At 27.5% G+C, this 12,695-nt stretch overlaps 1 protein-coding gene across 1 annotated transcript in view; it reads left to right on the top strand.

The window, feature by feature from the left end:
• LOC107456498 (synaptonemal complex protein 1) overlaps nt 1-12,086 on the top strand; it is a gene marked incomplete at its 3' end in the record, with an annotated part of 21,853 nt that extends 9,767 nt beyond the window's left edge. The window contains 8 exon segments of the mRNA XM_043048671.2: nt 1,140-1,248; nt 1,338-1,432; nt 2,887-3,068; nt 4,810-4,877; nt 4,968-5,029; nt 7,747-7,850; nt 8,661-8,745; nt 11,964-12,086. Coding sequence (XP_042904605.2) covers nt 1,140-1,248; nt 1,338-1,432; nt 2,887-3,068; nt 4,810-4,877; nt 4,968-5,029; nt 7,747-7,850; nt 8,661-8,745; nt 11,964-12,086 — 828 coding nt within the window.
• Nucleotides 12,087-12,695: the final 609 nt, after the last annotated feature.

The following is a 12,695-nucleotide window of genomic DNA, read 5'->3' as shown; positions in this document are numbered from 1 at the left end:
TATATATTATTTTTTTAATTTATTTTTCTTTTTTCATTGTATTCATTCATTCATATATTCATTGAAGAAATAATATCTTGTAAGATGTGTAAAAGGTAGGTAGATACTTTATATACGTCGCACTAGATCTGCACAATGGGCTATTGGCGACGGTCTGAGATACATCCCTGGGGATGTTCCGAAGACATGTCATCGCAATTTTGATCCCCTGCTTTGGTAGCCCGATGACCTGCACGCGATGTCAAGCACTTTACGGTAGAACAGTTTAACGGGGACCGATATCTCGTACCCTCGGTCCCTACGCAGGCTGATCAAAGTGGTAACCCACCCGTTTACTGACCGTAGCCAGTGATGCTTGACTTCGGTGTTCTACTGGGAACCGTGTCTTTACGAGCAGTCTACTGTTAATGAGTGCAAAAAAAAACTTAACTTTTGATCTAATGATTGGATTCTCTTGTACCAAGACTCAATTTTAATGCTTCGACAGCCTAACCAGAAATTAGTTTGGTAAGACTATTTTTTTAGTTACGAAATCAGATACAAAAACCTTAGTATACCTTCTTGTCTACGGATTTCGATATGGGGGAATAAAATATCGTTACAATAGTTAAAGGCTGGAGAGCAATTGAAAGTCTGAACTTCTAAACGTTTATTTCTTTTTTTGCGAATTTCGCCATATCATGTGAACTTTTTAAAAGAACTAAAACATTTTTGTACACAAATGTAAAATTCGTTTGTCTTAAACTAATTCTGCGCAAAAAATAATTTTTAATATTGAGCATTAGTTCACTATATCCGGGAGCTCACTATAAAAAGTGTTCACTATAGCGGGGTTTGACTGTATATTGCTATGCTTTAAAAAAGTTGTTACTTCTTTCGGCTTTTGTCTAAATATATGAAAGCTTATCAGATATTCAGGTTTTGCTTCTTAAGTTGAAATTCATCATAAAAAATTTCCTAAACTTTTTCTTAAAAAAAATATTTCCTTACAAATATTAAGTGTTCTTATTCTACGTTCTAAATCACTTTAAAAGCACAACTGATGAAATTTTTATCAGATTTCTCAAACAAATCTTCTCTATTCTCTCTCTCTACAAACTCTCTCTCTATTCTTCTTTTTTCTATCACGGATTCTATAGAGGGAAGCTTTGTGCACCATGGTTCGAAATCTGGAAAACGAAATTGGAAATCTTGGACAACAACTCGACACTGAAAAAAATAATGTTCAATTTCTTGAGAAAGAAAAAGGTTTGCTTAAAATTGTAAATTGTGCTTAGTTTAAATTAAATCCTAGTTTAAAATTTGATTTGACAATTAATTGTTTATAATTTTTTTAGAAAAGTTAATGTCTGATTTAACTGAAATGCAGAACTCCAACGAACATTATGATACTCTATTACGAGAACAAAAAGAAGAGTTAAAAAATATTGAAGTAAGGTTATTTACCTTTATGTTCTGTGTGGATTTAAAATGTGTTGTTGAAATTTAGTTTGTATTTTGCTCTTTATAAATGTCACGATAATAATGTCACGACTTTATAAATAACATAAATGTCTTAATAAATATCACGTAAATTAATCAACTTATTTGTGTTTTATCGAAAAAGCTATGCTAATTTATTTTCTAACATTTTATAAATTATTTTATGATGATTCTATTTATATTATTAACTTGTAACTATAACGTTTACTTGTGTCTATAATGTACAGTGTTATAATTAAGACGAATATCTAGATTTTATTTCACTGTATTTTTTTTCTTGCGAAATCACTATTACTCATGATTTCTTTTTAATAGTTAGAAAGTTAAATCCGATTTTGCACGAAAGAAAGTTTAGTAAATACTGTTTCAATATAACAATTATAATAAATACACATTTATTATAATTATGTCATTTATTATGTAAATTTTTTTACATAATAAATACACACGAAATTCTAATAAATACACATTTACTTTAATTAATTATTATTGAGAAAATTGAAAAATAATTTAATTATTTTCCTGTGATAAATAAGTGAGAATTATTTTTCTCCACAAACAACTGCAGTTGTAATTTGACTTTTTTTTGTACTATTAATTTTATATATTTTATACATATAAAGTTAATATAAATATAACTTTATATAATAATTATAAGATTGAATATATCATATATATTTTATAACTTAATGTATTAGATTTTATGTATATTATTCTTAGCTTTAGAAAAACACACTCGTGTGACTATAAAATTTAGAAATTTTAAAATAGTTAAATATTTATAAATCTATTATAAGTTCTTTGTTGCAAATTCTCTTATGGCTAGAGTGAAAATGATGTTAATTATTGATGTTAATTTAATTCATTTGCACGCGATATTTTGCTTTTTAGGATGTAAACTTTTGCAGACTCTTTTGTGGACTCTGGAAAGGAAATAAAAAAATATTAAACTAACAAGCTATTTGAGTGTTTGGCACAGCAGGGATTCTTTATCAAAAATTTACTGTACTTTACTTTTTGACTGGTTCTTTTTTTTTCTATTAAAAGTTAGGACATTTCTAAGGATTACCTAAGCAATGATAGAGTGGATTTCGTAATCCCCAAACATTGACATTGGTTGTTTTTGCATTAAGTTAGGAAAACTATCCTGATATTTATAAATTGTTATTGGAACATTTTTATGGATTACCTAACCAATGATAAATTGGATTACGTAATCTCTAAGCATTAACATTGACTGTTTTTGCATTAAGTTAGGAAAACTATCGTGATATTTATAAATTGTTATTAGTTACCCATTAATCATTTAGAGAAAATTCCCAGATTTCTTAAAAAAAAATTTCTCTATTTTTTTTAACTGAAAACATAAGAAATTGAATTGAAATATTTTCACAAAATTTTTAGGTTTCAAGAGAGGAGAAAGAAAAACAGCTTGCCTTTCAATCATCAATTATTAAAGATTTGGAAGCGAAATGCAAAGAATTATTAGAAACTAATGCAACGCTTAACACGGAAGCGAGTGCTGTTCATAGTTTGAAACAAGCGAATGAACAGCTCAAAAGCGAAATTGTTGATTTGGAAAAAAGGTTCTACTCTATGTTTTATAATTAGAAACCTTACCTTTATTATCAAGAGATTAATCTAAATAGAACCGTAGTTTGAATTTGATAGACTTGGAATTAGCTCTTATTTATTTTCTCATAAGCATTCGCATCTTTTTAAATAGGGTGTTAACAATTTAAATCATGATTTCAACAATAAGCTTTTTTTTCGAAAAAAGGAAGGAAAAAAAAGCACTTTAATCTAAAATGTGAAGTAAAGAAATAAAAAACACGCGCAATAATTATTGTTTGTTTTTTAAAGAGATTTTAAACTCTGGTAGAAAAAAAGGATGTTTTTCGAAAGCAATAAATTGAGTAAAAATGTTTTATTTAAGTATTAAAGAAATAAATGGATTCATCAAAAAATGAACAACTAAAAAAATTAAGTAAAAACTGAAGAGTTTTTTTTTTAATTGATGTAAAGATAAGTGATAGAAATAAGCAAGCGACGGATATGACGTGACATGAATTTGCATTTACATTCAGAAAAAATTGCAATTTTATTTTTTTCTAGAATATAGGAAAATAGTGTAATATATCAGAACTTTAAAGTTATTAAAATGCTCGGAATTAAATTTGATATTTTCCAGTTTCTTATTGTTAATTCATGGTGCGAAGCGTTTTTAAAAAGTGCTTAAAGGTGCTTATTTTCGATTTTCGTTTTTTCTTAAAGCCCTTAAAGGGAATTATATAAATAAAATATTATTAAAATAATAATTTTGGGCAATTTATATTATATATAAATAATCGACGAGAAAAGAATGAACAGCGAATTACGTTTTTTCATTTCTGTGTAAAAGAATCAATTATTAATTACCTATATTTATAAATTCTAACTTAAATAAGTATAAATTGTCTTTCCTAAGATGCCTAATAAAAATTTTATAACTTTAAAATATTGAATGCTTAACACCCATTTAGTAATTATTAAATTAGCTTAATTTCATTAATAAAAATCAAATGTTTTTTTTAATTTTTAATATTCTTATGTTTATAGATGATTTCATTTTTATTTATTAATAAATTTTTTTTCAGCCTCCATTAGATAATAAAATGTTTTAGCTTGTAAATCTCCTATTTTCTAAACAAAAAACAAATTCTCCTCTAATGAATTGTTTTAAAATTACTTTTTTACATTACTTTTTTTCAAATATTTAATATAAAGTGAAAAGCAGGCAATGTTTATTAGTGAATTTTCTATTGTTGATAATGAACAATAAGTTCAATAAGAACAATAAAAAGAATACAATTAGTTCTATAAAAACAATATCATACTGTTGATAATGAACTATAAAAAACTATCTATCATTAGAAAAATTATAACTATTTAATTTAATGACCTATTTTATTCCCTCTTTCTTGTTAGAAAAAACGGATGGACATTTATATAGTTTTCTTAAATTTGGTTCTAATTATTTTTATATTTTGAATTAGAAATAATATTATTTTAAAAGCATAATTTAATACAGTGCACTTAATAGTTTTTAGCACAGTAATAAATTGTAATTTTCATGAGTTATAGCTTACGTTTGCAGCCCCGAAACTCCCGTGATTCTTCTTTTCTTTTTGACACCAGCTTGCATGAGATAACTTTATAAGCTAGGGTAAGGCAAACATTTACTTCGAGATTTGGAAGAGATGAAGATTAAAAATCGAGCGAGAAATTTTTTTTTTTTTTGCTGATAAAGTACGGGTTTTATATTGAGTCATGCCTTGAAATTTTTAGATTGAAGGAAGAAGAGGATAAAAGTTTTGAGTTGCTCTCTTCTCTACAGACTATGCAAAATCAACATGGTAAGTGGCTATTTTAAAACCAACTGAATGTTTATTTTTGACTCGTTCTAATGTTTCCTCAATCTGAAATAAATTTTGTTATTTTTGTAGCCAATCTTGAACAGAAAATTAGTGAAGAAGTAGTGGAATTGGAGGCCTTTAAGGATTTACAAGTAACCATAACATTTGTTTAATTTCGATTATCTGATAATAGCCTCTCTTATTTATACTATATTGTAGTGCTTCTACCAATACAAAAATACAATTCCAATTAGCTATTATATAAGGCATGTTGACTCGATACTATGTTGGGGTATATTTTTATTGATCACAACTTCGTATTTTCATAGATCACAAATAACGTCGGCCTGTATGAACGACTGCTAATGGCAACACAGGGGCGACCACGATCGTGAACTTAATACAGCTCTCACGATCAGCATTTAAGAAAAATACGGTAATCTTAATACAGCTCTCCCGTCTTCTCACAAAAACAGCTATGAATGAAGTAGTGGTATCCGTTCATCAAATTCTATCACAGATATAATTCTGGTGGTGGAGTACTGTAGTGCGTCTACCACTGCATAAATACAATTCCAATTCACTAGTATATTAAACATGTTAAGTCGATTTTATGTTGGGGTACCTTGTCGTAGATGAAGGTTGATATGATCGATAACTACTATATATATATATATTCATAAATTAGTATAGGGTCCTCTTATCATTGTCCTTTTATGATAGTTAGTAAAATGTTATTGTATCTAATTAACTAAGAAAATACTTTTTTTTCCCTCCTTCTTCTTTTCAAGTGTTATCAAAATGACTCTCTGAGCTATTGTTAATCATTGCTTTTAATTTCTTGTTAATTGCAGCATTTTCAGTGCAATCTTAGCACACAGCTAGTGACTAAGAAATGTACAAATTTAAGACATCATAAAAAGTAAATAAAACATTTAGATGAAATAGGACTCGATTAAATAATAAAATATCTATAAAAATTAATAAATCAGAAAATTAGAATACTAAGTAAAAATGGGTGTATATATATATANTATATATATATTGCACAGTTGCATTTTTTTCGAATAGTTTTGAGTAGATTTCGCAAAATACTTCTTAACAAATTATAATTTCGTGCAATGGCGTGCGAATTTTTTTTTAATGTTTCACAAATTTTTCTTTTAATTCACAACGAAATATTTTTTTAATGATAGTTCATGTACATAAGTATTGAAGCATTAGACTACAATGCTATATACAATGATGTGAAACATTGTATATTATTAATTTCATATTTACCATTATGTACTTGAATCATATAATATAAAAATATTAATAATTTTCATGATGCAATAAGTGTTGCTACAATTATTGTTAACATAATAATGTATAGCGCTTGCTACATTTATGCACCGTTTCCTATATGTTTTCTATGTTTTTTGAAATAAAATTATTTATATATAACTGAGATAAAATATTTGTATAGTTTCATGCACGATTTCTCTGCTTAAATTTACTTTCACTTGTTTAAAGCGATTCCACTTATATAAATGTGAACGTTTATTATTGGGTATACAAATAAGTTCCCGCAGTTGATCACAGGATGGCACTATTGGAAGTTTATGTAGAAATTGACCGGTGTTTAACGTCTTATTGTAAGTTTGTTCATCTGGTAACAACATGAACTTAAAATATTAGTATTTCCGTATTAGCCTTTAATTGTTTTTGTATAAAAATGTCAAATAAGCGTCATTTGCGGGAACTTTTTATTTGCTTCTTTCATTTGAAGAAATCTGCAGCTAAGGAACCTCGATTGCTTGGAGAAGCATAGGGTGAGTCTGCTTAAAGTGAGAGAAGTTGCCGTGCGTGGTTTCAGAAGTTTTAAAACGACGAGTTTGATGTGGATGACAAAGATCGCAATGGAAGGCCGAAATTGTATGAAGACAAGGAATTGGAAGAATTATTGGAAGAAGATTCGTTCCAAAAGCAAAAAAAAAAAAACTGTTCTTAATTACAAGTGGCTTGCACCGACCACAGTGCTGACGTGAAATATCCTCATTGATAGACGTATCATGGATTAGAGTCCCCTTGCCGTCTGGCTTACCGTGGGAGGTCCTCGAGGTCTTTCTCTCCATGTAACGCAAATGCTGGTAAACTCCCTCAAAAATGTCCTCCGCGAAGGCAAATTTATACCAATACTCGATCCAAGAGTTCCCTTGTCTTCTGGATTGGGCTAAAAATGACAAGGCTACGGAGTTGAACATTAGCAGTCGTAAACCCATAAAATTGAGTCGGATGTTCAACGACAGTTATAAAATAAAATATAAAGTGACTTAGCAAGTAATTTCACATAATTTTAAAATCATTGGGAATGGTCCCAAAAAAAGGAAGTTAGGTTTCGCCAAGAGACATTGAACGTCGATTTTGTTATTTGGAAACACTTTAATGGGAAATTCTACTCCGCCTTCAGTATTCACCAGACATTGCCCTTTCAGATTATCACCTAATCCGGTCGATGGCACGTGGTCTCTCTGAGCAAAAATTGACATCATTTGAAGAAACCAAGGAATGGGTCGATTGGTGGACATCCTCGAAAGATGAAGAGTTCTTCCGACATGGTATCCAAATGCTCCCAGAAAGATGGGAAAAAGTAGTGTCTGGTAAAGGAGAATACTTTGAATAAAAGATAATGTAAGGATTTTTCACGATAAACTGTTAATTTTTAATAGAAAATGGCGGAAACTTATTTGTACTCCTAATAAAAATAAACGTTCACTTAATTTTTAAACAAACGAAGTACAATATTCTTGGTCTCATAATTAGATTTCTAATTAAAATATTTTATAAATTTGTTATGATAAATTCCTAATTAGCATGTCTTTGTTAGGTAAAATACAATGAGTTAAATGAATCCAATGCAGCATTGCTAAATGAGAAAGCCAAACTTGAGACGAAACTGAAAGATTTATCATCCTATTTATCCGAGCTCGAGTAAGTTTAAATTTTTTTTAACTCCTCAAAATCATTTGCTGAAATGAATGTTCAGCTAAAACATAGATAATGCGAATATTTTACATTTTAAATTTTAAAAAAAATTTAGTATTGATGTTAAGATTGTTTTGGCAAAAATATATTCTGTAGTTACTGTTGTATCAAAAAAATTTTAATTTCCATGTGATAATTTATTGTTTTAAAGTAAACTAATTAACAAATTTTAAGCTGTTCAATCTATTTTTATATTTTTACATGCAATAATTTAAATCCTAAACTATTTTGTTTGTAGTTCATGTGGTTTTTTTTTATCATCTTGGAAATGTTTTTTTAATTCTTTATTCAATTCCTACAATTAGTTCACACTCTTCCTATATCTTGTTCAAATTTTCAATCGTTAAGAAAATACTTTTTATTCACCCACTTAAGTTCAAATACATTTTTTTAAAACTTGTATAACACTTGGTGTTAATAACAGTTTTTTACAAATATTAATTTATTAGTTAAATTTAATTCATTAATTTCAGTTATACATGGGGGAAAAATTGTCATTATTTTATAGAAAGTAATAAAAATTTTCTTCGTTAACCTAAGTAGGAATTGACTTTAATTTTTTTTTTATATTACTTGTATTAATCATAGTATATTTTGTTGAAAAAGAAACTATTTGTAATATCAGTTCTCTAAATGTGCCACTATATAATTTTTTTACACTCTGAAGATAAAATTTATAGACATTTTTATTTTATTTTGAATACATTTTTTCCCGTTTATACTTTATTATTTAAATTTCTTAATTTATTTCTCTAGAGCTGATAAAGAAAAATTGTCAATGCTATGCGAAGAAAATTCAGAACTCATTGTTAATATTAAAAACGATTGTGAGGAAAAATTGGTGAATATATAGTCAATTTCTTTATTTCATTACTACCAGTAAAAATGATCGATATAGAAAATTAATTCTTTTCAAATTGTTCGTGTCTTACTGGTAATGATTCAAATTAATTTAAAATCAATTAATTAACTTTCATTGTATTATTAGTCTCAGTAAACTTATTATTATTTTACTCAGTAAACAAAGAAGCTTTATTTTTTAATCTTCATATGGATCCAATATTTATGTGTTGTAAATTATATTTTACAATTGTATTGTAAACTTTCTTATCGGTAAATTATAGAATCAATCATGAGTACTGATGAAAGTTACTACTGTTATTGATCTAAAAGTTTATTATTATTATTATTAAAATTCACTTTTAAAGTATTGTTTCTCACAAATTCTCTAATTGATTTATTTGAATTTTGGAATTCCAATTGTAAAATTGGATCTTATATTTTAAAAATGCTTTATTAACCTAAATTATTAGCATTATTCAATGTAAGTATTTGGATAGCCTGATTTTGTAATTTAAATTATTAACTGCACCTGTTTAATATACTTAAGGTGTGCCATCCCCTTTGAATAATCAAGATTTTATCTAAGATTACATTAAAATTTATAAAGGGAGTTTGAGGGACTCAACAATTATTATTGTTGTTCCCCTTCTGTGTCACTCAACAATTCTTAGTCAATCGTAAAATTTAACAGTTTATTATTAACACTGTACTATACTTTTTAACAAAAAATATTAGTTTAACTTAGCTATTTATGTAGATTTTTCACACAAAGAAAAATGTTGGAGACAATATTCTAACAAAATTATCATTAATTTAACCATGATAATTTTTTTAGCTGTGAAAAAATAGTTCTTAACATTTGATGCATATTTATTTTTATATGTGGCGAAATAGCCGTGTTATTTTTTCTAAATTTTAATTTAATGAGTGTCATTTTTTTAGCATAAATTTTAAATTGTTTTGATCAATGTGAAATTATATTGTTTTTATCATTGTAAAGTAAAACTATTATTATTATTTGTTTTAGTGTAAATTTAAATATATTATTTATTTTAAAATACATTTAAAAAAAATGCTGCTCATAAATTGGTTTGCAAGAAAATGTTGTTTACTTTTTTTAATAATTGATTTTTTCTTATATTTTGATCGTTAAACTTTCAAACAATGACAACTATAAGCATAAAAACAAAATCTAGATGCAATTAAGTGGCTATAATCTATCTGACAGTTGCTATTATAAGGCTTCATATAAAGATGACGGGCATCATTAAAAAAAAACGCACCCTGAGTACGCATAAGACCTATATTTTTTACTAGTCAGAGAGGTAGTGCCATAAAATATCAGTGACTTTTAGTGTTAAAACACAAACATTTTGAAATCATTTTAAGCAGTGGCGATTAATAATTGTGAAACATTAATTTTGACTAATTAAAAAGTCAATTAGCCATTGCACCAATGTAATAATCTCAGTTTACAGAATTTTAAAATGACTAACACTAACATTAAATGATTTCCTACTACTCCATTTACTGTCGGAGGGATACTAAAACCCAATTTTTTTCAAATGTAAAATTGTTTTTATACTTTACACTTACCTTGCCATTATTAAAAATTTTTTTTCTTCTTAACCTTTCAAATTTTAATCATTTAGATCAAAGTTGGGCAAACTACTACTCGCAGGCCAACTGTGGCTGACTGGAAGGTTTTATCTGGCCCGAGGATAAAATTTTAACTTGCCGATCCGTGGCGAATATAAACAATATACATCCATTTTTAACAAAGTACTGATGACCATTTTATTTTCTCTATTTTTGTTGTACAAAACATAAATTGATGGAAATAGCTAGCACAAACAGCTTCAATTTGTAAAATGTTGAAAGCAGAAGTTTTTTTTATATAGAATAGCCGTAGATTGGTGCCATCTGAAGCAATTCCTAAATATACCAAAGTTTGAGTCTCACAAATAATTACCCAAAGCTAGTTTCCCAAATTTAATATTTCCTGCTCAAAAAACCAGTGCTATGTTCGCTTCATCTTGTATATGTGAACAGGTCTTTTCAATTATGAACCTTAGAAAAAATCATTTCAGAAGTAAACTAACAGGCAAACATTTAGCTTCGTTTTTTAAAATAAGTGCATCTCACTGGGAATCTCAATATAAGGAACTTTTAAAAATGAAATCGTTATTTCATTCATCGCATTATATGTCGTTTTTTATTATTTTATTTTAGAAGTTTTTACTTAGCGCACTAAACTTTTTTTTCATAGACTTTTTGCCTTGGATCAAAAAAGTTTGCCGGTCCCTGTTTTAAATTATAGACCTTTGCACATTATAGATAACTGGAAAAAAAATGAAAAAAAATCTCTCAAAATTGTAAACACGGAGAAAAATTATCAGATANCTATTTTTGTTGTACAAAACATAAATTGATGGAAATAGCTAGCACAAACAGCTTCAATTTGTAAAATGTTGAAAGCAGAAGTTTTTTTTATATAGAATAGCCGTAGATTGGTGCCATCTGAAGCAATTCCTAAATATACCAAAGTTTGAGTCTCACAAATAATTACCCAAAGCTAGTTTCCCAAATTTAATATTTCCTGCTCAAAAAACCAGTGCTATGTTCGCTTCATCTTGTATATGTGAACAGGTCTTTTCAATTATGAACCTTAGAAAAAATCATTTCAGAAGTAAACTAACAGGCAAACATTTAGCTTCGTTCTTTAAAATAAGTGCATCTCACTGGGAACCTCAATATAAGGAACTTTTAAAAATGAAATCGTTATTTCATTCATCGCATTAAATATTTAAATTAAAACTTATATGTCGTTTTTTATTTTTTTATTTTAGAAGTTTTTACTTAGCCCACCAAACTTTTTTTTTCTTAGACTTTTTGCGCTGGATCAAAAAAGTTTGCCCGTCCCTGTTTTAAATTATAGACCTTACACATTATAGATAACTGAAAGAAAAAAGAAGAAAAAATCTCTCAAAATTGTAAACACTGAGAAAAATTATTAGATATCATCTTTCAAACCAGAAAATAGTAGCATGACAGTAAAAAGTAAAGAATAAAATTTTTTATTATTATTCCAGTATTTTAACGCTATTCGAAAGTTAAAGGGGGGGGGCTTAACGATGCTCACCTGTTTATTATCCTCTCATTATTTATTAGTTTAAATTATTTTTATAATTATTTTTGGATCTTTTACTTTGTTAGGCTAGTGAAGCAAATAAATTAAACAATGTTAAAAGTGAATATGAGCAGTTGCTGAGCGAGTTAGAAACAACTAAAGGATGTTTGGCAGAAAATTCCAAAACTCTTGCTGAAATGGAAGAAAAGGTATAAAATTTAATTGATAGTTTTTACTCTTTCTTTTTCAAAATGAATTATATTTTTGAGCTTTATCCTTGAAAATAAAAATAAAAACTTTTTATTTTAAAAAAAGGTTCAAAGAAGAAATATATTTTGAAATTTGATTTTTGTTTTATTTTCCCCCTCTTTTTCTTAATAAAGTAGTAAGATATTTTGTTTTACTAAAAATGGTATTACGGTACAACCTCAGAAAAATCGGTTAAACGTTAATCCATACTATCAATACTTTTTACCAAAGTATGGTGAAAATTGACAGCGACCTTACTACCCAGATAGGAAGATAAGGTTTATTCTTTCTCAGCAAAATCTTTAAATATCAACCTAAAAAGGTTTTTTATGCGGTTTCCGTGTAAACCTTCGAATCTTAAAGCGAGATCCGTGACAATCTGCTCTATTCTACGCACATTACTCTAATCCAAAACCTTAAAAAGCAACCTTTTATATAAAAACCTTAAATGGAGGTTCTCTTAAGATTTTCAAGCGTTTAAAAATCCTTGAATAAAAGCTAGTCTTAAGGTGAAAATAATATTAATCTTAAATCAATGTAATTATAAGGTTTCTTTTCACAACGTCTTG

This window comes from Parasteatoda tepidariorum, chromosome 5, assembly GCF_043381705.1.
Source record: "Parasteatoda tepidariorum isolate YZ-2023 chromosome 5, CAS_Ptep_4.0, whole genome shotgun sequence".
In the NCBI taxonomy this organism is placed as follows: domain Eukaryota; kingdom Metazoa; phylum Arthropoda; class Arachnida; order Araneae; family Theridiidae; genus Parasteatoda; species Parasteatoda tepidariorum.
Note: the sequence above shows the minus strand (reverse complement) of the source record. Positions and strands in the feature narration are given on the sequence as shown.